Source organism: Panthera tigris, chromosome E2 (assembly GCF_018350195.1).
Source record: "Panthera tigris isolate Pti1 chromosome E2, P.tigris_Pti1_mat1.1, whole genome shotgun sequence".
Taxonomy (NCBI): Eukaryota; Metazoa; Chordata; class Mammalia; order Carnivora; family Felidae; genus Panthera; species Panthera tigris.
In genome coordinates, this window is record NC_056674.1 from 33,894,381 (window position 1) to 33,918,274 (window position 23,894).

General features: G+C 53.0%; 1 protein-coding gene across 12 annotated transcripts in view; it reads left to right on the forward strand.

Annotated features, from left to right (window-relative positions):
- Positions 1-23,894, forward strand: part of NLRC5 (NLR family CARD domain containing 5) — an 87,061-nt gene that overhangs the window by 59,760 nt on the left and 3,407 nt on the right. For 10 of the 12 annotated variants that reach the window (XM_042970042.1, XM_042970031.1, XM_042970041.1 and 7 more), the window contains 21 exons: positions 1,531-1,620; positions 1,808-1,870; positions 4,327-4,413; positions 6,053-6,136; positions 6,784-6,873; positions 7,196-7,261; positions 8,873-8,956; positions 9,037-9,120; positions 12,434-12,520; positions 13,014-13,091; positions 13,893-13,976; positions 14,310-14,393; positions 16,002-16,085; positions 16,724-16,807; positions 18,520-18,603; positions 20,531-20,614; positions 20,915-20,998; positions 21,151-21,228; positions 21,951-22,034; positions 22,120-22,191; positions 22,467-22,550. In XM_042970042.1, coding sequence (XP_042825976.1) covers positions 1,531-1,620; positions 1,808-1,870; positions 4,327-4,413; positions 6,053-6,136; positions 6,784-6,873; positions 7,196-7,261; positions 8,873-8,956; positions 9,037-9,120; positions 12,434-12,520; positions 13,014-13,091; positions 13,893-13,976; positions 14,310-14,393; positions 16,002-16,085; positions 16,724-16,807; positions 18,520-18,603; positions 20,531-20,614; positions 20,915-20,998; positions 21,151-21,228; positions 21,951-22,034; positions 22,120-22,191; positions 22,467-22,550 — 1,719 coding nt within the window. The remainder of the gene's footprint in view (positions 1-1,530; positions 1,621-1,807; positions 1,871-4,326; positions 4,414-6,052; positions 6,137-6,783; positions 6,874-7,195; positions 7,262-8,872; positions 8,957-9,036; positions 9,121-12,433; positions 12,521-13,013; positions 13,092-13,892; positions 13,977-14,309; positions 14,394-16,001; positions 16,086-16,723; positions 16,808-18,519; positions 18,604-20,530; positions 20,615-20,914; positions 20,999-21,150; positions 21,229-21,950; positions 22,035-22,119; positions 22,192-22,466; positions 22,551-23,894) is intronic. The other 2 variants (XM_042970034.1, XM_042970039.1) reach the window with 1 other exon arrangement.

A 23,894-nucleotide genomic window follows, 5' to 3' on the forward strand; every position in this document is an offset into this window, starting at 1 on the left:
AAGTCACACAGCATCGGCCCCAGCTCTCATCCGTCTTTGGAATGAGGTGGCCAGCTTGTCCCTCACCAGGGCTCACGCTTTGTATTACTCAATCCATAGTGGGCCAGCCACTGTTTGGAGGGCTGGAGACACAGCAAAGAGGGGGCAAGAAAGGCTAGGTCCTTGTCTTCTTGGAGCTTGCTTACCTTGTGGTAGAGGGAGCTGGACAATAAGCGAGTAAAAGCACAAATTCAGACAGTGATGAGGCATTTTTCTAGGTAACGTGGTCAAGAGCGTCTGCAACGGTGAGGGTGGTCGGGGAATACCTCTAAGAAGGGATGCTAAGGTTAGGCCTGAAGGACAAAAGGGACTATTCGGGCTTGTGAAGAGAAGGGAACAGCATTCCAAGTAGAGGGAAGAGCACATGTGAGACCCTGAGGCAAGATTAAGCTTGGTGGGCTCAAGGATCAGCCAGAAGGGCAATGCGGCCAGCACCCTGGGGCAGGCAGGGAGAGTTGCCAGGTGGGAGGTAGAGAGAGGGACCTGGACCAGACAACACAGGGCCTGGGAACCATGGGGAGGAGCTTGGGGGTTTGTGTCCAAGGGGGCTTGAAAGGCAGAGGAATGATGTGTGTTTTCAAAAGTTCAGTCTGGCTGCTGGGTTGAGAAGGGGTTAGAGGACAAGAGTGGAAGTGAGAGCAGGGAAGAGGCTCTACAGGGTCGGAGATGGTGCGGGCTGGGGATTGGGGGCCAGGGCAGAAGTAGGCAGATCCAGGGTAGAACTTGAGAATGGAACAGACGCGACAAGCTGATAGAGAGTTTGTGGGGCAAGGGAAATGGAAGCACCAAGGATGCCTCTGAGGGCAAGATGGAGCCATCTCACTTTCTGGAAGGCGGGGGTTCACAGCCAGGGGTGATTTTGCCCATCAGGAATATATGGCAACGGAGATATTTCCGTTGGTCATGGCAGAGGGAGGCGGGCGGTGAGAGGGGGAGCTACGGATGGTGTTTAGTGAATAGAGGTCTGGGATGCTGCTAAACACCCCACAGGACAGCCCCCAACACCAACAAATTATCTAGCCCCAAATCACTGAGAAACGACTCGAAGGGCCTAGCGCCTCCCATTCCCTGTCAGCAGGACTGGCCTGTTTGGTCCATGCTTGAGGGAAGAAACAATATAATAAGAAAACAAGCCTGGGTGTCGTGCCAGGCAGTGCACAAGCTTGATAGGATGAGGCCCTCACGACACCCTAGAAGAAGGTCTATGAATAGTCCTTTTTTCTAGGGAAGGAAGCTGATGCTTAGAGAGGTTAAGTGATGCGTCCAAGGACACACAGACGATAAGCAGAACTGGGGCTCAAACCCAAGTCTCCTTGACTCTAAGCTCCTATTTGTCCCTCTTGAGGCCCTGCCTTCTTCCTTATCGCCTTGCTGGCCCGCCAGCCCTCCCCATCCTTTTTTTCTCTTTCCCCTCCAGCCCATCCAGGTTCCTTGTCTGCTCTTGCTTGGCTCCTACCTGCTCACATATGGTCCCACTCCTTTCCTTCCCAGGCTGAGTGAGACAAGGCTGTCCCCAAGGAGCCCCCTCATGCTGGCCGACCTCTTCAGCCTGTGCCCGCAGGTTCAGAAGGTGGATCTCAGGTGGGCATTGCCCTAGGACAACTGGGTCTCGTCTTGGAGGGTTGTGCCTAGGGTCTGGTAGGTGTGTGGGGGTTGGATGGAGACGGTAAAAGCCAAGTCAGAGGCTTGGCTTCTGAAGGAAGCCCGCCCCAGGAGGCCCCCTGAGGCTGTAGCCAAGGGTGGCTGACTCAGGTGCTGTCCGTTCCAGGTCCCTGTATCACACAACCCTGCGCTTCAGGTCTAGCGAGGAGCAGAAAGGCGAGTACTGTGGGTAAGTCCCTGGAATTGTGCCCTGGCAGCCGGTAGGTGTTGGGGACAAGAAGACCTGCCTCCTGGATGCCCAGAACTGGATACAGATTGTCAGCTGTAGAGCATCCCCTTGAAAGGTCCCTGCAAGGAGGCTTGTTTCCTCTGACATAGAGAAGCAGAGGGCCAGAGAGGACCAAGCTTTATCAAAGGCAAATAAGGAGTACCTGTCAGACTACACCAGAGCTCAGGGGCCTGGTCCAAGGAAAAGTACTTCCTAACCTGCCCACCAGGCTTTAAATCGCAGCTCCACAGGGCCTGGTGCCATGGGCAAGCTCCTTAACCTCTGTGACGCCCAGCTTCCGCAGCTGCAAAGGAACTGCCAGGATGTTTGCAAGGATTAACTGAGACAGTGTGTAAAGCGTGAAGCACTTACAGATGCGAGTGTCCTTCCCCTGCTGACTCCTGGACCAGTGCTCTGTGATTGCCTGGGTAAGAGGGAGGAGGTGCTGCACCGGAGGCAGGATGACGAGGCAAGAGGACAGCCTTCAAGTGCAGAAATCATGTTTCTGGTAGCTGATGCCACTGGCTCACCGAGAGATCTTGGACCGGACCCTTCTCCTGTGGGTCCCAGCCTCCCCACTCGTGAAGTGGCAATAAACAGAAGCATCAAGATACGTTGAATATCTGCAGGGTGCCATTCTATAGCCTTTTGCACATTACTGCCCTGTAAGCCTCACAGTTGTGGTCAGTTGGCAGTAGGGGGCAGTCGGGATTCGAACCCGAGAAGGTCTGCAGTGCTCCTAGCCCAGCGATGGACAGATTTTTCCTGTAAAAAGTTAAGATTGTAAAGACTTTGGGTTTCTGCAGGCCACACAATCTCTGCGACAGCTACTTGACCCTGCCTTTGTAGCTTGAAAGCAGCGGAGACAATATGTAAACCAGGGCACATGCCTGCGTGCCAGAAAACTCCTCTATCGTTTACAGACCCTGCGACTTGCATCTCGTGTATTTTGTGTCAGGAAATATTCTTCTTTTGGTTTTTTTACTCAACGATTTGCAAACGGAAACATTATTCTTAGCTTGCAAGACGCAGGTGGCCTTGGGCCGTAGTTTTCCACGTCCTGATCTAGCCCAACACGACCCTGACTTCTAGAATGCCTTGATAGCTTCTAAGTCAGCGGTTTCCAAAATGTAGAACAGAGACAGGATGGGATGGTTTTCTAGGGGGCGGGGCAGCTGGCAGAGTAGTTCATCATCACCGAGCCCCTCAATGAGGTCACTATTCCCTTTTTGACTCTCGATGTGATTAAGGCCAAGAGGAAGTCGAGCTTGGGCGGTGGCCTGACTCTAATGTTTGCTGAGCCCCCTTTTTAATAAGAAGAGAGAGAGAGAGAGCCCTCGTCCAGGAAATTCTGGCTCAAATTTAATGATGCTATTTTGCTCTCATTTCATGCATTCTTGTGCTTATGGTCTGTTTGTGGCACCACGTGTAAGGTTTCCATTTGAGTGAATGATAATAGGGTTTCCTTTTATAATAAATGCGTCTAGTCAAAAGAGTGAGCTGGTTTAAAAATCGGAAGTGAATAATACTATAATAAGGAATTTAGGAACAGGGAAAAGATCATGAAGGGCAGGACCAGTGATAAAAATTTGAGATATTGATTTTAGGTACTTTCTCGTTTTAAGATGCTTCCTCCTTTTCTTTTCTTTTTTTTTTTTCTTTCTTTTTTTTTTTTTTAAGTTGCTGGCTGGTTACAGATCCTTCATTTACCTTTTTGTGTAGTCTCATTATTTATTTATTCATTTTTTAATTAAAGTATAGTTGACCTACAGTGTTGGATTAGTTTCAGGTGTACAACCTAGGGATTCAATGACTCTGTACATTAGGCAGTCCTCCCCGTGATAAGTACGGTCACCATCTGTCACCATACAACATTATTACAACATTACTAACTATATTCCCTATGCCATACTTTTCATCCTCTTGACTTATTGATTCTTATTTATTTCAATAACTGGGAGTTTGTACCTCTGAGTTCTCTTCACCTTAATTCCAATATCAAAGGCAAGAGCAGACATCCCCGACCCCCACTTCTCCTCCGCCCCACCCTGCACATCTGGTCACTAACAGGACCCCAAGAGCTGTAGTTCTCCAACCTGAGGTTGAATCAGAGCCACCAGGAGATCCTTGCCTCTACGATTTCTGGTTCAGTGGGTCTGGGCTGGTTTCCTAGAATTTGCATCTGGACAAGTTCCCAAGTGTTGCGGGTGTGGTCGGTCAGGGACCACGCTCCGACAGCCACCTCCCCAGAGGGAGCCTGTGGGCGCCAGGTGAGCTCTGCTGTGAGCCAGGCGGAAGTGGTGGATGATGGACAGTTCCAGAGAATCCAACCTTGGGTGAGGCCCTGTGGGAACTCGGAGGCCACACCCAGGATGAGTCAGTGCCCCCCCTCCTCAGGCTTGTTCCCCCTCCTCCAGCAGGTTCACGGACTGTGCCCTCAGTCGGGAGCATATGGAGCAGCTGTGTTGGTTGCTGAGCAAATGCGAGGACCTCAACCAGCTGGAGTAAGTGGGGGGTGGGGGAGGAGGGAGAGGAGCATGGGAGCACGTGCCTGGGTGGCAATAAAACTGTGTGTGTGTGTGTGTGTGTGTGTGTGTGTGTGTGTGTGTGTGTTCATGCACTCAACACCTCTCAGGGCCAGCTATCAGGGATGCCTGGGACGCATCCTGGGTCACGTTCATAAAATTTCCCTGTACCCATTTATCTCTTCCACCCGCTACTCTTGCCATGGTGGAGCTAGTTCAGCTTGCGCCCCTTGATCTAATTTGGGGAGCTCTTCAGAACAGGGCTGTAAGAGCCCCTTGGCCTCACGATGATAAGACATTGGAGTTCTGCTGGCAGATGGGAACCAAAACGAAGGATCCTTTGGTCTGCCTGGCAAGTGGTTAAAGGTACCAGATGGCTCAGCCTGAGGAGGGTCCGGGAGCCAGCTGGGGTGAGGCCTCATGGGCCCTTATATTGTCGAGAGGTGGCACCTGTATGACCTGTCTTGGGTGCCCAAGTAGCACAACCCCCAGATGGGTAGAAAAATTAAAATTGGTAACACCTCCTGAGCACTCTCTCCACTGTGCTACGTGCTTTATGTATTCTTTTTACCCTCCCCAAACCCTAGGTGCTATTGTCCCCTATTTTATAGATGAGAGGACTGAGGTTCAGGGAGGATTTAAGGACTTGCCAAGGTCACATAGCTAGGATGATGCAGTCTTTGCTCACAACTGCTAGGCGTCCAGCTTAGGACCAGTGGGACATAAAGAGAGCTGTCTAAAAGCACGTGTGCGCGCGCGCACACACACACACACACACACACACACACACACACACACACACACACTTTAAATTCCTATTGTGATGTGGCCAAGAGAAATGGGGCTGGTGGAAATCACATATTAGGTAAATCAGTGCAGCTTTGAGTTTTCCTGTTTTTCATTGTGGAGGGAAATTTTTCTAATTGTAAAGATTACTTTATCAAGTGGCTTTATGAGACACACCGATTTTTAATTTTTAAAGTCTCTCCGAAAAAGACAAGCCTCAAAAGAGTCATCATCAGGGACAAAATGAGTTCAAAGATGCAAGACAAGAATCAGATATTCCAGGCCTGCTGATCATACCGTTCCTGCAACCGTAGCTAAAACCATAGGAGGCTTCAGTGAGGGCAAATAAAGTATTCAAGTGCAATTTCCGATATTACATTCCCGAATTAAAAGAAGAAATCTCCTGGGTAAACGCGGCCTCCAAACATCTTTCTTTTTCCTGAATTTACTCTTGTGCAAAAGTTGCGGTTCTCAACTGATGTGGGCCAAGGGCACAGTAAAGGCAAGTTCGTTTTTCTCTAACTCCGGGGAGCCTGCTGGAGGCCCGAGGGCCCCAGTAGGTGAGGTGACCCCAGCCTGCGGTGCTGGTCAGGGGGCGGTAGTGGGCAGTGCAGGAGCTGTTGTGTGCTGGGCGATTGTGCAGGGGGTGCCAGAGAGGATGGTGTGATGGAGGTGGGCACGGTGCTGTCCCGCCACAGCGACAGCGTGATGGTGACCTTGGCACGGAAGCAGTCCTGTGTGGGTTGGGTAGCAGTGATAGTAACCGTGAAGAGAAAGGCCCCGGCCGAGGGGGCGCGTGTGACCCCCACCGACTTCTTCCTGCCTCTCGCAGCCTCTCAGCAAACCTGCTGGGTGACGACGGGCTCCAGTGCCTACTGGAATGTCTGCCTCAGTTGCCCATCTCCGCTTCTCTTGAGTAAGTGATGAGCAGCCTGGGGGACAGCCCCACACCCACCCCTCTCTCCCTCATTGCCCACCATAGGCAGAGCCCCCACCAGGCATCAGGAGAAGCTGTAACTAAAGCGTGGTGACCCAAGGTGACTTTGGGACAGGGAAGTGACAGTTTGTCTCTGACCAGCTGATGCAGGACACCAGCTGTCCTGGCTCTGGTCCATCCTGTCCCTGCAGCTCCCCTTGACTAACTCTACGGGACACAGATTTGGAGATGTTCCCACAGCAGGGAGGGCCCCTAGGAAGTCACCCACACTCTCAGCCGATACCCCAGTGACCCACAGAGTGGTGGCCAGACACAGCAGGTCGCTAGGCAGCTGAGCTGGGCTCTGGGTTTCCCCGAGCCCCTGGGGCTGGAGCTGCCAGCCTGGACTCATCAGCCCTGTCTCAGACCACAAGGACCCTGTGTCAGCCCCAACTCCTGAGGACTCGGGGCCCGGTGTCTGACCCGCCAGGGATAGTGCCCCTCTGGCCTCTCTCTGGACCTCAGAGTCTGCATTTGGACATTGAGGACTCTCCTCCCAGAGATGACAGCTGGAAGAGAGGAGACAGGGGGGCTGGGCAGGGCTGCCCTGAGGTGCGCCCCCATCCTGAGCCTCATTCCTCTTCCAGTCTGAGTCACAACAGCATCTCCGTGGAAGGTGCTCTGTGCCTGGTGAAGACTCTCCCCTCCTGCCCACGCGTCCGGGAGGCCTCCGTGAAGTAAGAGATTGGTGCCACTTGCTGATGGGGGGGAGAAGCAAAGGGCCCACGCTTAGCAGCCCTCTGTCTGACTTGGGGCAACTTGTGCCCCTTTCAGCGTTCACTGAATGGGGGATCATAGTTTCCATCCTCTGAGGCCTACGTGACATAGGGACCAGGGAGGTCACAGGATGGAGAAGGCCGGGCTTCAGTGTCCCTCACAGAGTGGGTTGGGGGTCTCCTCTGGTCTGCCTTCCCCCTGCGGGCCCAGCCCCCTTCCCTGGTGTACCCCCTGGTGTCTGGGTCTCAGGATGCTGGGCCTCCCACACCCTTCTCTCTGCAGCCTGGGCTCTGAGCAAAGCTTCTGGATCCACTTCTCCCGACAGGAGGAGGCCGGGAAGACATTACGGTAATTCCTGGTCTGGGGTGAGGATAAAGGGGAGGGAATGGGGAAGAAGAGGCTGACCCCGTGGCAGCCTCCGTGCCTCCTTCGCTGGGCCCTTTCCTCCGTCAGACACCCAGCGTCATGCTCACGGCTTGGGTTTGCCTCCCCCAGATCTGCCCCCAGGCCCCCACACCTCCAGTCCTTGCGGCCAGGCCTTCGCGTTGTATTCGCGCCTCTTAGCCACGTCTTAAGTCTGGAAGCTTCTGAGTATCGTGGTTAAGAGCTCAGACTCTGGAGCCACCTGAGGGCAAATCCCAGCCAGGTGACCTTGAACAAGTGACTTAATCTCTCTGTTTCAGCCCCTCATCTGTAAGATGGGAATAATAGTAAGACAGACCCTTGGGGTTATTATGAGGATTAAATGAGCTGATAAGCGTAAAGTGCTCGGAAAGGGCCTGGCTCGCGAGTGCCGAGTGCCGTATCAGTTGTTATTACCCACCAGTAGCCTTGGGCTCACTCCCTCTCAGCCTCACCACCACTGTCTTGGGTCACTTCCCCTATATGTCTTTCTTCAGCTGTGATCATGGCCTCTGAACCGGTCCACGGCCTCTGGCCAGGCCTCCCCCAATCCATTCACTTCCGAGCAGCCAGAGGGATCTCCCAGCACACGTCGGACTGTGCCCTTTCCATCGTGCCAAGCCCTTTGGTGGCTCCCAGTGTCCCCAGGATAGGGTTCAAGTTGTTCAGCTTGGCCTTTTCCTCACAGTCTGATCTAGCTGCCACTTCCTACTGTGTTCCTCCTCGCCCCCCAATATCACACACATATACACCACACTCACACCACACACACACACACACACACACACAGCACACATGCACCCACACATTCAGCCCACGGGACCTTCACTCCTTGTTCAGAGCACACATGGCCCGCTGAAGCTTCCTTCCCACGGGGCACTCAGCCTGACACTGTCTTCCCTGTGGTTTCTGAGATAAAGTTCCCCCTGTCCTTTAACGTGCAGCTGATGTCAGCCTCTCGTGGAAGCCTCGTTGTTGTCCCTTGGGAGTGAACTGCCCTGGGCCACCCAGGGCCAGAGTGCCAGGAGGGTGGGTCCCCCCCCCCCCCCAGAGTCCCAGGCCTCCTCCCTCCAAGGGAGCCCGGAGTAAAGCCGTACTGGGGAGTAGGGCTGCGGCGGTAGGTAGGCCTGGGGTCTGGAGTCAGGCTGACCCGGACTGCAACCCGATTCTGCCCTCACCGCTCACCAGCTGTGCGCCCTGGGTTAGTTGGTTTCTTTGCCTGTAAACGATGTGCTTGGAATTCCGCGAGATACTGCACGTAAGGCGAGCCTACCCGGTGTACCCAGAGGCGGGCACACGGCTTGGCATATAGTCAGGGCTCAATGAGTGACACTCCCGGCCCCTTCTTGGCGGGGTCGGGGTGGGGGTGGTGATCTCTCCCAGGAGACCGGAAGCTCCCAGAGCAAGAACTGCCCCTTTGGCCCGTTCTGAGGCCTGGCTTCCAGGCCTTTGCACTCAGGGTGGGGCTCCCCATAGACCCTGGGGCAGACAGGAAGAAGCAGGACAACAGCTCCCACAGGCCTCACCTGGGCTCTGCCCCTTCCCCTCTGCCCTCAGGCTGAGCCAGTGCAGTTTCAGGCCAGAGCACGTGCCCAGGCTGGCCACCGGCCTGAACCAGGCCCTGAGGCCGACAGCGCTCACGTGAGTGACCCGGCACAAGGGAGGTGAAGGGACAGGGACTCCCTGTGAGAGCCACCCCAGTAATGGACCTCTGTCCCCAGGCTGACCCAGTGCTGCCTGGGCCTGAAGCAGCTGACTGTTCTCCTGAGTCTGGTGAGGTGGCCCGTGGGAGTGTTCAATCTCAGGTATTGTCTTCCTCTGTGGCCCTGGGAGGGGGCTGTGGCGTGAATGGGGTCAGGGTGGCTACTGGAGGATGGGCCCCCCGGGATTGTGGCCCCAGCCATTTCCTGCACCCAAACCCCACCACTTGGATCCTGACAGTGGTCCCAGAAACCCCCTTAGCACACAGAGAAGCCGCCCTCCTTGAGGTGGGGCCTATGCTTCGAAACATAAGAAAAAAAGGAAACCCCCAAGGACACCCGGCTGAGGTCAAAAATAATATATAACAGGGTGCCGGGGTGGCTCAGTTGGTTAGGCATCCGATTTCGGCTCAGGTCATGATCTCGTGGTCGAGGCCCCGCGTGGGGCTCTGTGCTGCCAGCTCGGAGCCTGGAGCCTGCTTCGGATTCTGCGTCTCCCTCTCTCTCTGCCCCTCCCCTGCTCGCACTCGTTCTCTCTCTCCCAAAAATAAATAAACATTAAACATTTTAAAAATAATAATATATAACAAATACCATGTGTGCATGTTTGCTATGATCATTTTAAAACTTTCAGAAAAGCGTTGAAGATACTAAAAAGTAGACTAATTTTGAAGACCCATGTTCTTATCACCTGGGCTTGACAGATGTTCAGGGTTCTCTATATTTGTTTCATATCTTAATTTTGTTTTTTCTGGCTACAGTGTTTCCAAATAAGCCATAGATCCCATAAAATATTACTCCTGGGGCGCCTGGGTGGCTCAGTTGGTTAAGCGTCCGACTTCAGCTCAGGTCACCATCTCACGGTCCGTGAGTTCGAGCCCCGCGTCGGGCTCTGGGCTGATGGATCAGAGCCTGGAGCCTGCTTCTGATTCTGTGTCTCCCTCTCTCTCTGCCCCTCCCCCGTTCATGCTCTGTCTCTCTCTGTCCCAAAAAAAAATAAACATTAAAAAAAAATTTTTTTTAAAAATTACTCCTAAATATTTCACCATGGATCTTTAAATATGAGGACATTTTGTACATAATCACGGTTGAATTAGGACATCCAGGAAAGTCAGTGGCAGTTCCTAGTGTCGTGATTACCCAATCCAGTCTGAAAATTCCCATCGTCCCCAAATGGGGCAGCTGGCTCGTTGGACCCAGGATCCAGGCAAGGTCCGTGTTGGCATGGGGGGGCTCTTAGGACTCTTAATCTGTATCCCCTTCCCCACTTTCCTCTTTTATGCCAGTGACCTATGGACAAAACCAGCCGTGTGCTGTAGACTCCCTTGCCGGCTCTGTGACGTCACTGTGTTTGTTCCTCTAAATCGCTGACTTTCCTGGAATGGAAGTTACATCAGAAGAGGCTCCGTGAGATTCAGTTGCATTTTTGTGTCCAAAAAACTTCCTTTGTGGCCAGTGCTGTGCACCTCTCAGCACAGCCAGTGATGAGGCGTGTGAGTCTGGTTGTTCCCCGAAATAACATCCTTGTTTAATTACGGCACAATACGCATAACGTGAAATTTACCATCTTAACCATTTTTAAGGGCACAGTTCAGGAGCGTTACGTACATTCACGTTGTTGTTCAACCCCACCTCTTTGGTTGAAAAACTGCAATTTCATGCCCCTTGAACAAATCCCCATTTCCCCCTTCCCCAGCCCCTGGGGAACTACCATTCTACCTTCTGAATCTATGGATTTGACTGCTCTAGGTCCCTCCTATAAGTGGAATTGTACAGTATTTATCTTTTTTGTGACTGGCTTATTTCACTGAGCACAGGATCCTCAGCGTTCATCCATGTTGTAGCACATGTCAGACTTTTCTTTTATTTTATTAAAAAAATTTTTTTAATGTTTATTTTTGAGGGAGAGAGAGAGAGAGAGACAGCGTGAGTGGGGGTGGGGGCCAGAGAGAGAGGGAGACACAGAATCGGAAGCAGGCTCCAGACCCTGAGCTGTTAGCACAGAGCCCGACGCGCGGCTCGAACTCGCGAACCGCGAGATCATGACCTGAGCTGAAGTAGGACTGTCAACTGACAGAGCCACCCAGGCTCCCCATTAATTTCCTTCCTTTAAAAGGCTGGCTGACGTTCCATTGTAGGGACATACCACATCTTGTTTATCTATCCATTCATCCGTCCGTGGACACTTGGGCTGTTCCACCTTTTGGCCACAGTGACTGTGGCCAATAATACGGTGACTGTATTAGTCACTGTGAACATGAGTGTACAAATCTCTCTTTGTATCTCTGCTTTCAGTTCTTTTGGGTATATACCCAGAATTGCTGGAGCACCCAAAATAATGCTTTAAATGAAAACTTTCCGTTCCCTAAAAATAACACATACTCGTAGAGATTTGTGGAAAATCCAGATGAACATAAGAAAATAGTACTTTGAAAAAAAAAATTCAACATAACTTCAAAAGCAGAAATAGTTTAAACAACTCTTTTTTTTTTTCTGCTTCTAAATTAGTGCATGCACATTGTAGAAAGTCTGGAAAATATTGGAAACTAAGGAAAAAGGGGAAAAACCATTTGTGAGAATTCTACCGTCTAAACAACCAGCCTTAGCATTTAATATATTTTTCTTGTATCTCTGTCTCTCTGTTTCCCTCCATGTTTTCTCCCCTCTCATATTTTCCCTTGTTAAATTTTTTTTTCTAAATGTTTATTTATTTTGGGGCGCCTGGGTGGCTCAGTCGGTTGAGCATCCAACTTCGGGTCAGGTCATGTTCTCACAGTTCGTGAGTTCGATCCCCATGTCGGGCTCTGTGCTGACAGCTCAGAGCCTGGAGCCTGCTTTAGATTCTGTGTCCCCCGCCCCCTCTCTCTCTGCCCCACCCCTGCTTGTGCTCTGTCTCTCTCTTTCAAAAAAAATGAATAAACATAAAAAAAATTTTTTTAATGTTTATTTGTTTTTGAGAGAGACAGAGACAGAGAGACAGAGACAGAATCAGAAGCAGGCTCCAGGCTCTGAGCTGTCAGCACAGAGCCCGACGTTCGTCTCGAATTCATGAACCCCAAGATCGTGACCTGAGCCGAAGTCAGATGCTTAACCAACTGAGCCACCCAGGCACCCCTTCTTTTTTTTAAATACAAATTGGGATGTTTTATATACAATTTTATTTCCTTATCTTTGCCACATGATGCTATATAGGCCTTTCCTTAAGTCTAAAACTATTGTTTAAAAAAGAATATTTTCTGTTAGGATTGTTACAGTAACTGTCGGAACAAGGATGATGTTAATTTCCTGTTTTATGTTTGTGCGTGGTTGTGTAATTTTATAGTTTTTAAATAAGTCAAACGAAAAAGCCTCCTTGGCCCTCCTCCCACGCCCTCCCCTGCTCAGCCTGGGGGACCTTCATCTCCTTCTTCTGTGACAGGGTGGAGGAACCATGGGTAGGCAAAGCCGGGGTCCTCGCCCTGCTGGAAGTTTGCACCCAGGCCTCAGGCAACATCACGGAAATCAGGTGAGTCGCGGGAGGAGGCCGCCCTGAATGCTTCATCTTTTCAAGACCGTTGGGACCGTCCCTACCCTAGACATCGATCTCTTGGCCTGTGGGCTAACAGCTCTGTCACTAGCAAATTCTCTGGATCCCCAAGATGGCAGGGGCTACACACACGTGTCGTGACTTATGCAGTAATGAGGCCACCGTGCCAGAAAGAGGAAGGCAGCCGCGGATGCAAAGAGCCGTTGGATCGCGGGGGTGCACAGCCCGGAGGCCGTGCCGCTTGCCTGGTAGCGGCCCCTGGATGACAGTAACGCGCAGTGTGGCTCTATGACCGGAGGCCACAGAGATGACACAGGGCAGCTAAGAGCAGAGGCTGTGGGGTCCCGCTGCCCCGAGTCTGGTCCCTACCGGGTCTGGGAGCTTAGTCAGTCGATTGGCAGCCTCAGTCCGGAGCTCAGCCTCCATGGGAGACAGCTGCAGCCCTCACGCTGGCTACCCCTTCCCTCCTCAGCATTGCCGAGGCCCAGCAGCAACTCTGTCTCCAGCTGGAGTTTCCCCGCCAGGAGAACCCAGAGGCCGTGGCCCTCAGGTGGGACCTAGTACCTGGACCCCCAGACCAGTAGCTGGCGGTGGGGTAGGGGTGGGGGTACCTGCTGCTTCTGATCAATATTTCTCATGCGTCGCTCAGAGTCCTTTGATGTCCAAAGCGTCTAGGTGGCCAGTGAAAGCCGGCCCAACCTGCCTCTCCATGCTCTCCATCCCCACCCCAGATCTTAGTCTCAGCTCCAGTCACCCCCACCATCTTTCACTTCCTCCAACACCACCTCGCTCCCTTTGACCTCAGGGCCTTTGCACAGGCTCTTCCTGGACCAGAATGTTCTCTCTCCCCCTACCCTCCTCCTTCTGATTCACCTGGCTACCCGCCCCCCACTCCATTCTCCAGGTCTCAGCTTAAACACCACTGCTTCAGGAAGGCCCGTCTGAACCCCCAGAAAGAATCAGGTTCTCCCGTGATCCACTCCTACAGATGCTTGGATTCACAGCACCCCGAATCCATGCAGCACATTTTGGAAACTAAAACATCACCCCTTTTAGGTGAATGCACAGCCTTGCATGTGTACATTCTGGGAAATAGATCATAGCTGGAACTCGGCCCCAGCTCACCTTCTTGGCTGGGTCCCCTTGTGCGGTGAACAACCTGCACAGCCATACCAGCTGCCCCATCTGGACCTCTCCTTCATAGCACTTCCCATAAATGAATAGAAAGTTGTGGGACTTTATTTCATTAGCATTTATTTATCCCTAAAAGGTAAGCTCCATGTAGGCAGGGACTGAGTCCCCAACAGTAACCCAGGTGTTCAGAAACTGCTGCCTCCCTATCTACCTCCAGGTTGGCTCATTGTGACCTTGGGACCCACCACAATCTTCTTGTCTGGCAGCTGATGGAGACATGTGCCAGGCTGCGGCAGCTCAGGTCAGAACCCTGAAACACCTCCTAGGGTCCCGAGGTCTCTGGTCACCCCCGTACCCAGTCCCCCCCCCGGGCCACAGGGGAGAGGCTGGCCAGTCTGTGATGGCGAGGAGCAGAGCCTGGGGCAGCACTGCTTTCCGTGGCCTTCTTGCTTCCCCAAGCAGGAGAGAATCATACTTGGCCCGTTGAGGAGAGCTCCAGGGTGGTGTAGGTGCCCCCACTGGGAACTCTTGGGTGGCTCTTTTCCCCCTCTTGGCCTCCCCATCTCTATGTGATGGATGTTCCCTGAGGAGCATCCCACCTGAAATCCTCCCGAATATGCTTGCGCCTTTTCAGCTTGTCCCAGGTGAACCTCTGCGACACCAGCTCCCTGCTGCTGCAGAGCCTCCTGCGGTCCCTCTCTGAGCTGAAGACATTCCGGTATGCAGACAAGATGTTCACGCGCCCCCTGGCACCCCCTTGCTCTGCCCCCGCACTTCCCGCCCTCCCCAGCCCTGGGCTCAGAAGAACTAACTCTGCGCCCCCACCCTGGGGGCTGGGTCCACTCCATGGCTCTGGAAAGTCAAGGTGTGTGGTCATCCACATGGCCGTATGGCAGAGAACGATTTCCTTTCCAACGCTTTCTTTTTCTTTTTCTTTACTATTTGAAATAATCGCAAACTAATAAAAGACCGAGAAGCGGTTCCATATACCATTTTCCCAAATTCACCCCTTGTCAATATTTTTTCACCTTTGCTCTTTTTCCCTTCCTCCCTCCTTCCTCATCCCTCCTTCCTCATCCCTCCTTCCTCATCCCTCCTTCCTCATCCCTCCTTCCTCATCCCTCCTTCCTCATCCCTCCTTCCTCATCCCTCCTTCCTCATCCCTCCTTCCTCATCCCTCCTCTCTGCTCCTCTCCTCTCTCCCTCTCTCTTTCTTCTGAGCCATTTGGAAGCAGTTGCATAAACCTGCCCCTTCCCCCCTTACTATTTCAGGGAATCTCCTAAGAACAAGAACATGCTCTCCCATGACCCAGTGAAAGTGTAAAATGCAGGAAATGTAACATTGGCACATGCTTGTTATCAGAACTAGCATTTTTGTGCCCGTTTTGCCAAATGTCCCCATAATGTTGTTTGTTGCATTTTTTTCCTAGTCCTGGATTTCACCGAGGATCACGCACTGCACTTAGTTGTTATTTGCCAACACTAGTTGACAATCTGGAAGGGTCCTTAGGCCTTCTTTGTCGCGCATGATATTGTCATGACATTTACGTGCCAGTGATTTTGTAAAACGTCCTTCCGTTTGGCTTTGATGTTTCCTCATGTTCAGATTTATGTTCTGCGCGTGGAACAGAAATATCACAGAGGTGATGTTGTGTTCTTCCCTGGAGGCACATGTTGTCTCTTTGTCCCCTGACTGGTGACGGGGAACTGGGATCACCTGATTAAGCTGGTGGCTGCCAGGTTTCTTCCCTTGCAAGGCGACTGCTTTCCCCTTTCTAATTAACCTGTATCTTGTAGGGCGATACTTTAAGACTGTGTAAACATCCTGTCCTTCCTCACATTTCCATCTGAAATCTACAGATTTCAACCTCCATTGATAATTCTTGCCTGGGTCAAGTGTCATTATGATGGTTGCGAAATGGAGCTTTTCTAACTTTTCGTTCTCTTTGAATCCAACTGAACGCATCAAGGAGAAGGTGTCCGTTTGGTGCCAGGGCATCTTTAACACCTCTCCAGTACTTGCTACTCGCTTTTGCTGTTGAACTAAAGAGGCAGAGCTCATGGTCAAAGATAGTAGCTAGCTAGACTTCGTGGCTTACATTGTGAGGTTGCTACCTGGATATGGTTTAGGGAAATGCTCAACTAGTCCGTGCTCCTGCCTCCAAGCTATACCTCAGCTTAATGATTCCGTGGCAGGGAGGTTTATGAAGGGAAGGAGGGCCCCTTCCCCCCCGCCGCACCCCTCCTCCTTGCTCTCTGCTACCGGCATTCGGGGTTCTCAAGATCCACAGCCCCTACCTGACCTGCTGCCCTTTGACCCCCACAGGCTGACCTGCAGCTGTGTGAGGTCCGAGGGCCTGGTGCACCTGACATCGGGTCTGAGCCACTGCCTCCACCTGGAGGAGCTGGAGTGAGTCGCGGAGCTGGGAGTGGGAGGTGGGGGGAAGGGGTGACCCAGCTGAGGGTGGTGAGGACAGTTGAGGCGCTGATAAGGTGGGTGGGGGACTCCACCTATCACTTTGCTCCCCGATGAAGCCCAGCGACCCTGGGTGTGGCCTGGGGGAGCTGAGCACTGTCTCCTTGGTCCCAACTTACCACTCACTCAGGGTGACCCTGGACAAATAAACAACTGTGCCTCTCTGGGCTTGGACTGTCTCATGTAAAATGTAAAACGGGGGTCATCCTCTTTCTCTGCCTGGGGTGGCTGTGGGTACCAGGGTACAGTGAAGGCTCCGGGGCGGAAGGGATCACTGCACGTGTGTGTGTGTGTGTGCGTGTGTGTGTGCGTGTGTGTGTCCCTTGTCCCCGGCTTCCCCTTTTGCAGCCCTCATCCAGGGCATCCTTTCTCAGCTGGGTCAGCTGTGATGGCCGTGTCTGGCCCTTAGAGCCAGCAGTGCCCTGGCGGGGCCTGGACAAAGACGGTGGTCTAGGATCTGCGGACCCAGAGCTGCCCTCCAGGGGGGCACTGAGAGACGGAGGGGGCTGATGAGACAGCTCCAGGAGCCAGGGGGCTCGTCTAACTCTCACCTCGTACTCGCTCCCTTCCAGCTTGTCCAACAATCAATTTGGCGAGGAGGGCACCAGAGTGCTGATGGGGGTCCTCGAGGGCAAGTGCTGGCTGAAGAGGCTGGAGTAAGTGGTGGTGAATGGTTAAGGGGGGAAGGTGGGGAGGAGTCGGGAGCATGGCCAGGAACCTCTCCAGCTCCTGCGAACACAAACTGTGAAATCCCTGGATGGATGCAGGTGAGCTGAATGCCCTCCCTTTTACCTCCTCGCCTGGCTCTGAGTGCCATCAAAGTGCTCGGTCGCTGGAAATAGATACTCGCTCAAACTGACCCACACCACAAAGGGGAGGGATCCTCGCTGCCCAGACACCTCTTCTGGTTTCAGATCTGTCATTTCCCAGGGTCTCCTCCCTGACAGGCAGCTCTCCTTGAGCTCTCCAGCTGATGTCTTCCACCTCTCCATCCGTGGCCAAGTGATTAGGGGCACGGACCCTGGTTAGGAGCCACCCCACCTGGGTTCAAGTCTCGGTAGGGTGACCCGCCTGTCCCGGTTTGCCCAGAGCTGAAAGTCCCGCATCCTGGAGACCCCCTCAAATCCAGACACCAGAGAAACCCTTGCTGTGGAGATCAAAGACCCAAAAACCAGCCAGGCTGAAATAAAAAAATGCTATAACTGAGATGCAAAACTGACTGGATACAGTCACAATGAGGATTGAGGAAGCAGAGGAGAGAGTAGGTGATACAGGAGATAAAATTATGGGGGACAATGAAGCTGAAAAAAAAGAGGGAGAGGAAATTCTTAGATCACAAAGAGAGACTTAGAGACCTTAGTGACTCCATAAAATGAAACAGTATCTGGATCATAGGAATCCCAGAAGAAGAAGAGTGGGGAGAAAGGGGCAGAAGTTTTATCTGAACAAATTATAGCTGAGAACTTCCCTGATCTGGGGACGGAAACAGGCATTCAAGTCTGGGAGGCACAGAGAATGCCCCTTAAAATCAACAAAAACAGCTCAACACCACGACGTAGCATAGGGAAATTTGCAAAGTACAAAGATAAATCTAGGCAAACCAGGACACCTCCTGCTTCCACCTCTGACTGTGTGAGCTCGGGCAAATTACTTAACTTCTCTGTGCTTTTCTCTCCATCTTGAGTTTGGAAATAACAGCTGTACCTACCTCCGTGGGTTGTTATAACGATTAAATGAGATAATACGTATTAAGTCCTTAGAGCCTGGCACAGAGTTCACACTCTACAAGTATTGACTATTATTATTATTATTCCTCTCTCCTGCCCAGACAGGGGGCCTTAAGGAGTGTGATCCCATGGGTAACAGGTAGTTGGCGTCCAGGAATGGGAGTCCTGTAGCCTTGGCTTCTGTTCCCAGGGCTTCTACTTTCTGTGTGTGGCCTTGAACAAGTTTTCTAATGCTCTGAGCCTCAGTGTGCCTCATCTGTAAAATGGGGGTGATAAGAGTTCCACCTCTCAGGACGGCCCTGAGCTCAGTGCTTGGCCTATAGTATGTGCTCAGTAATAGTATGCTAGTACACAGTGGTTGCTATGATTCCTGGTCAACAGTCTGGGTCCAGTGTGATTTGGAACATAGAACTGTCGCCTGGATGGCCTGAATTCACGCAGAGAAACGGCCTTTGGATTTCCCAGGCAGGTTCATTTTGTACAACGTGTTTACTCGCTGTGGATGTAAGTGGCTATCTTGGGGGTCCCTGGGCATTGCTTAGCACCAAGGCCTCAAGCCTCCAGACCGGACAGGGCCTCAGTCTGCCCCTGGGACCCAACCCCAGCCATACCAAGCCCTCCTCTGGCCTCTTCTCTTCCAGCCTCAGCCATCTCCCACTGGGAGGCTCCATCCTGCCCATGCTCACTCAAAGACTGAGACACATGACCCTCCTGCAGAGCCTCCGGTGAGTGACCAAGTGAGCCCGAGGGAATGAGTGGGAGGGCATGCTCCCCAGTTCCACTGGGACCACCCACCCAGGGAAGCACCAGGGGGACTTCCTGAGGACCCTCTGTGGCTCCTCTGCTGGGGACATCGCTGCCCTCCCAGGTCGGTGCCCGCTCCTCTTGCCTTTGGATGCCACCAGCTTCCTCCTGGCTATGGAAGTGACCTGAAGGGGTCGGGCCCAAGCTCTGGAACGACCCTTAATGTGCACAGATTCACCCAGTGTGACAAGCCCCCAAGTAATACCAAGTCTGGGGGCCACAGACCACACACGTTGAGTAATGAGGGTCTAGACTCAGATCTGGTGACTTTGACATTCTCGCCTTGGGCCCCTGGCCACCTTGATTAACAGATATAACACTTCCTTTTCATGTGATTTTTTTCAAAATATGAAATGTGGTGGCTAAGAACAAACCCCAGCAATAGCACAAAACACTGCTTTGTTTTCACCCAAGTCCCCACCCCCGACGCTAGCGGTATGGAGTGGGTGGTAAATGCACGGTCAGAGAGTTCTGGAAGCATATCAGATGAGACTAGGTCATTCCATCCAAAATTAATTTCTAGAAAGGCACTTCACTGAAGTTGATTTTGTGAAATGAAAGAAAACAAAACAATCTTCAAAGACTCAACATGGGGCCAAGACAGTTTGCCTCAGCTGTTTTGTTTCGTTTTGTTTCTCCCCCCTCATGGAGGCAGGGCAAGGTCAGGGTGCAGAAAAGACAATAAACTGGCTTTATAGAAAAGCCCAGCATTTGCATAGATTAGAGCACCTATGCCCTAGAGAGATGATTTGCCTGAATTGCAGAGCCCACGTGAACTTGGCATTCAGCTGGCTGGAGATCCCTGGTACAGAGGCTGAGGCAAAGCTTGACCCAACCAGAGAATGTGGCCACTGCTTCCAGGAGTGGGGGGCTCCAGGCTTTCATTTCCACTTTGCCTGGGAGTCACTAGGAGACTTTGGCCAGTCATGGCTCCTCCCTGGTCCTCTGTGTTCTCATCCAGACTTTGGGTACAGTCATGCCCACCTCGCCTGTCCCCCTCCCCAACCCATGAGGTTTAGTGATGGGCACATGGGTTCCTGGTTATGTAAAAGCTTTGTGTTTGTTTGGGTTTTTTTTAATGTTTTATTTATTTCTGAGAGAGACAGAGCATGAGTGGGGAAGGGGCAGAGAGAGAGGGAGACAGAATCCAAAGCAGGCTCCAGGCTCTGAGCTGTCAGTGCAGAGCCTGATGTGGGGCTCGAACTCACGAACCGTGAAATCATGACCTGAGCTGAAGTCAGCTGTTTAACCGACTGAGCCATCCAGGCACCCCTGGATGTGTAAAAGCTTTGTAAACCGTAGAGTTCTTAGCGCAGCACCTGCAAAGGCCTCTGCTCCCCACTAAGGCCTCTGCTTCTCCAGTCTGAGCAGGAACGGTGTTTGTGATGTCGCTGCCACCCGCTTTCCGAGGCTCTCAGAGCTGCCACCAGCTTGGAGGAGCTGGAATGAGTTGCCTGTCCCTCCCCCAACACAAGACAACTTTGGCAGGGTCAGATGATAAAAGCAAGGGGCTCCCTGAGAGCACGCTTCCCTGCTTAGTCCCATGACCTTCACCCACTTGCCCACTGCATGACCCCAGGCCAAGACCACCAGGAGACCCCGAGATAGGATGCGAGTGTGGATTGCAGCCAGAGGGATTCAGGTCAGACATCAGGGAGAACATTCTAAACAGAAGACAGGAGTTTGAAGTCCTCACCCAACACAGAGTGAGGGGACTCTCTCCGTGTGAGCTGAGGCCTCTCTCCAGACTTCAGCCTCCTCTTCTGTTCTGGGAGGGGCGGGGGCACGGACAAAATGACATGGGTGGCAGGCTGCTGGTTCCAGATCATCTCCTGTTCTCTCTCCAAGCTTGAGCCACAACCAGATTGGAGACACCGGTGCCCAGCTCTTAGCTGCCGTCCTACCGTGGCTGCCGGAGCTCAGGAAGATAGAGTGAGTGGCTGGTCCTGCTGACAGGGCCCCTCAGCGGCCACACCACGGCCGGGGTGGACACTGGCCCCCGCCTCGGGTGGACATTCCTCCCCCAGACCTCAGTGTGCAAGTGGTGGGGCTGGGTGGCCTCCTGGCCCTGCCAGCTTTGGGACCTTTAGTTGGCCCAGGCCCCGTTCCTCTCTGGTCCTTTCTGCCCCCATCAGGCTGGGAAGGTGTGTGGCAGGGATGCTGGCTCTTGGGGCCCTAAGCAGGTGGGGGGACATGGGGTGTCCAAGAGCCTAACGCCTGCCCCGCCCTCAGCCTCTCAGGAAATGGCATTGGCCCAGCTGGGGGAGTGCAGTTGGCAGAATCTCTCAGCCTTTGCAGGCATTTGGAGGAGCTGATGTGAGTATGAGTGCCAGTGGCTGCCCTCTGCCCTCTGCCCTCTGCGTCCCCACCGCCCTCCTGGCCTTTGTGTCCCCCACGTGGGCACAGGGCAGTGCAGGGGTCCGGAGCAGACCAGCCCCCTGCTCAGATTCATCCCTCTCCTCTTGTAGGCTTGGCTGCAATGCCCTGGGGGATGCCACAGCCCTGGGGCTGGCCCAGGGACTGCCTCGACACCTGAGAATCCTGCAGTGAGTGTCCCTCTGCCTGGGGCTGGTGCAGGGCTAGCAGGGAGGGGTTCCCTGGGAGCAGTGGGGGACCAAGGCCCCCACTGGCCCAGCTGCCCTGCCTTAGGTCAGACTGTGGTACATGTACTGGGGCTGCTTGTCCCCACCCTGCCCGCTCCTTGCCTGGCTCTGGAGTCCGGGGCAGGGCTGTCAGGAGACCTCGCCTAGTCCCGGGTCGCCACCAGCCCCTTCCTGGCCCTTGGCCTAGCCACTACCCCTTCTGAGTCTCGGTTTCCTCATCTGCAAAAGAAGTGTAATAGTCTCAGCTCTGAGCCAGTCTGTGAGGGTGAGTGAGGGCGCGTCGGCGAAGGGTGACTCAGGAGAAAAACCCCAGTTCGTGCCCACGGTCTCGTTTGAGCCTCACAGCAGCCCCGCGGCCGCGGTTTCTAGTTGTTCCATTTTCCAGGCAAGGGAACTAAAGCCAAGAGAGGCATGGAGAGCTTACCTTACTTACACAAGAAAGAGCCAGGCCTTGAACTTGGGATCTCAGACCCCAAAGCCAGGACCCTTAATACCCACCCAGGTCCTGTGTGGATGGGGAGGCGGTCGGGGCGTGGCAGGCACCCAGAGACCATGTAAGGTCTGATGGTGCGGCCTGAAACAATGCTGAGTGTGGGGGATCTGGGAAGGTTCCCAATTCCCACACTGGTCCCCCACGCTCTACTCACCTCCTCCCCTTTCTCCAGCCTGCCATCTAGCCGTCTGGGCCCAGAGGGGGCGCTGAGCCTGAGCCAGGCCTTGGACGGATGCCCATATGTGGAAGAGGTCAGGTGAGTAGGGACCATGGAGCCTGGGCAGAGGGACAGGCCAGGGAGATCTGGGGACTCCTCTCACAGGTGTCTCCCTGCCCTACAGCTTGGCAGAGAACAGTCTGGCCAGAGGGATCCCACAATTCTGTCAGGGGCTCCCACTGCTCAGGCGGATAGAGTAAGTAGCCTCTCCTGACTACCTGGGGGGGGGGGTGGCTGGGATGGCATGGGGGGAGCCCTTCTCTGGCACCTGGGAAGGCCTTTGAAGTGACAGGGGCCTCAGGTGTAGGGGAGTCTGGAGCAAAAAGGGGCACCTTCCTAAGACTCCCACCCTGCCCCGCACCCTGGCCACTCCTCTCCCTCCCGTTCTGATTGCAAGGTGGGCAGAGGCGGGCTGGCTGGAGGTGCCCCCGACTCAGACACCCTCCATCCCATCCCCTTCTCTGTCCCCAGCCTGGTTTCATGTGATATTGACGACCACACTGCCAAGCCCCTCGCTGCCAGCCTGCTTCTCTGCCCGGCCCTGGAAGAAATTCTGTGAGTACTTACAAGAAGCCTAAGCTGGGAAAAGCAGGCATCGGGGGCTTGGCCTGCCTGCCAGTCACTGTACAGCCTAGAGCTGGCCCCTCCCTCCCTGGCCGGTCCCCGTCTATAAACGGGGAAGGCCATTCTTGCTTAAACCTCTTCTGGAGGAAGTTTCAACATGTGAGCTGTGAGTGATGTTGGGCAAATTCATTCAGCCTCTCTTGCCCATTTCCCAACCTCTGGAGTGGTGGGGGTGGGGCTGGGTGGGGCAGGGAGGGAGGCCAGCTCCTCTCTAAAGGCTCTTTGCCCCTGACCTTCCCTTTGGGAGGTGGCTGGATCAAACACCTCACCCGGTTTACAGGGCCTTCATTTACAAACCACCGGTTCGTAGTGAAGAATGGCCCAAACCAGCATGCCCCTGACCTGCCCGCTGGCCATGCGCACCTTGCTCTTGGCAATCAGAGGCGCTCCGACCTTGGGGAGCACTACACTGCCAGGACTAGCCTGGGACCCTGAGCACACAATGGGAGAAAATGCTGTCTCCTGAAATACAGGACACAAGTGATTCTAAGACGATTTTAGGTTTGCATCGTAAAGGTTTTAATCCTTCTCATTACATGACACCAAAGACAAAGTGTCAGATCAGTGCTAAGGCATTCTCCCTTATTTATTTATTTTTTTGCTTAATGAGTCAAGGAATATTGTATATGACCATGGAGTAGATACTTACTTCATACCAAAGATGAATCAGAGATTAGCCAGTTAGCCTCATTGTCATGGTCTTGAAATATTACTGTGCCGGAGAGTAAATTTCCCAGTGTTGGAATTTTCTCTGCTTCAGTTTCTCTTCATGATTCTCCCTTTTTAACCAGCAGGGGGCAGGCCACCGGCTCATCACCCTCAAAAAGAACCTAGGTTCCAGCTGGAAGTTAATACTGTTGTCTGCACTGTGTTTATCCTTATAACTACCTTCCTTTTATTTTATTTATGTATTTATTTTTTTAATGTTTATTTTTTATAGAGAAAGAGAGAGAATGAGCAGGGAGGGGCAGAGAGAGAGGGAGTCACAGAGTCTGAACAGGCTTCAGGCTCTGAGCTGCCAGCACAGAGACCGATGTGGGGCTCGAACTCATGAACTGTGAGATCGTGACCTGAGCCGAAGTTGGACACTTCACCGACTGAGCCACCCAGACGTCCCATAACTACCTCCTATTTAGGGTTGTGAACACGGGTTTTCCATTGATGGTGGTGATAACCATTCCCTAAGATTAATTTCTTGAAGTGAAAAAAGCAGGATGGGGGTGAGGACTGCTTTAAGAAAAATAGAATACAGGAGGTGCATGGATAGAGCAAAAA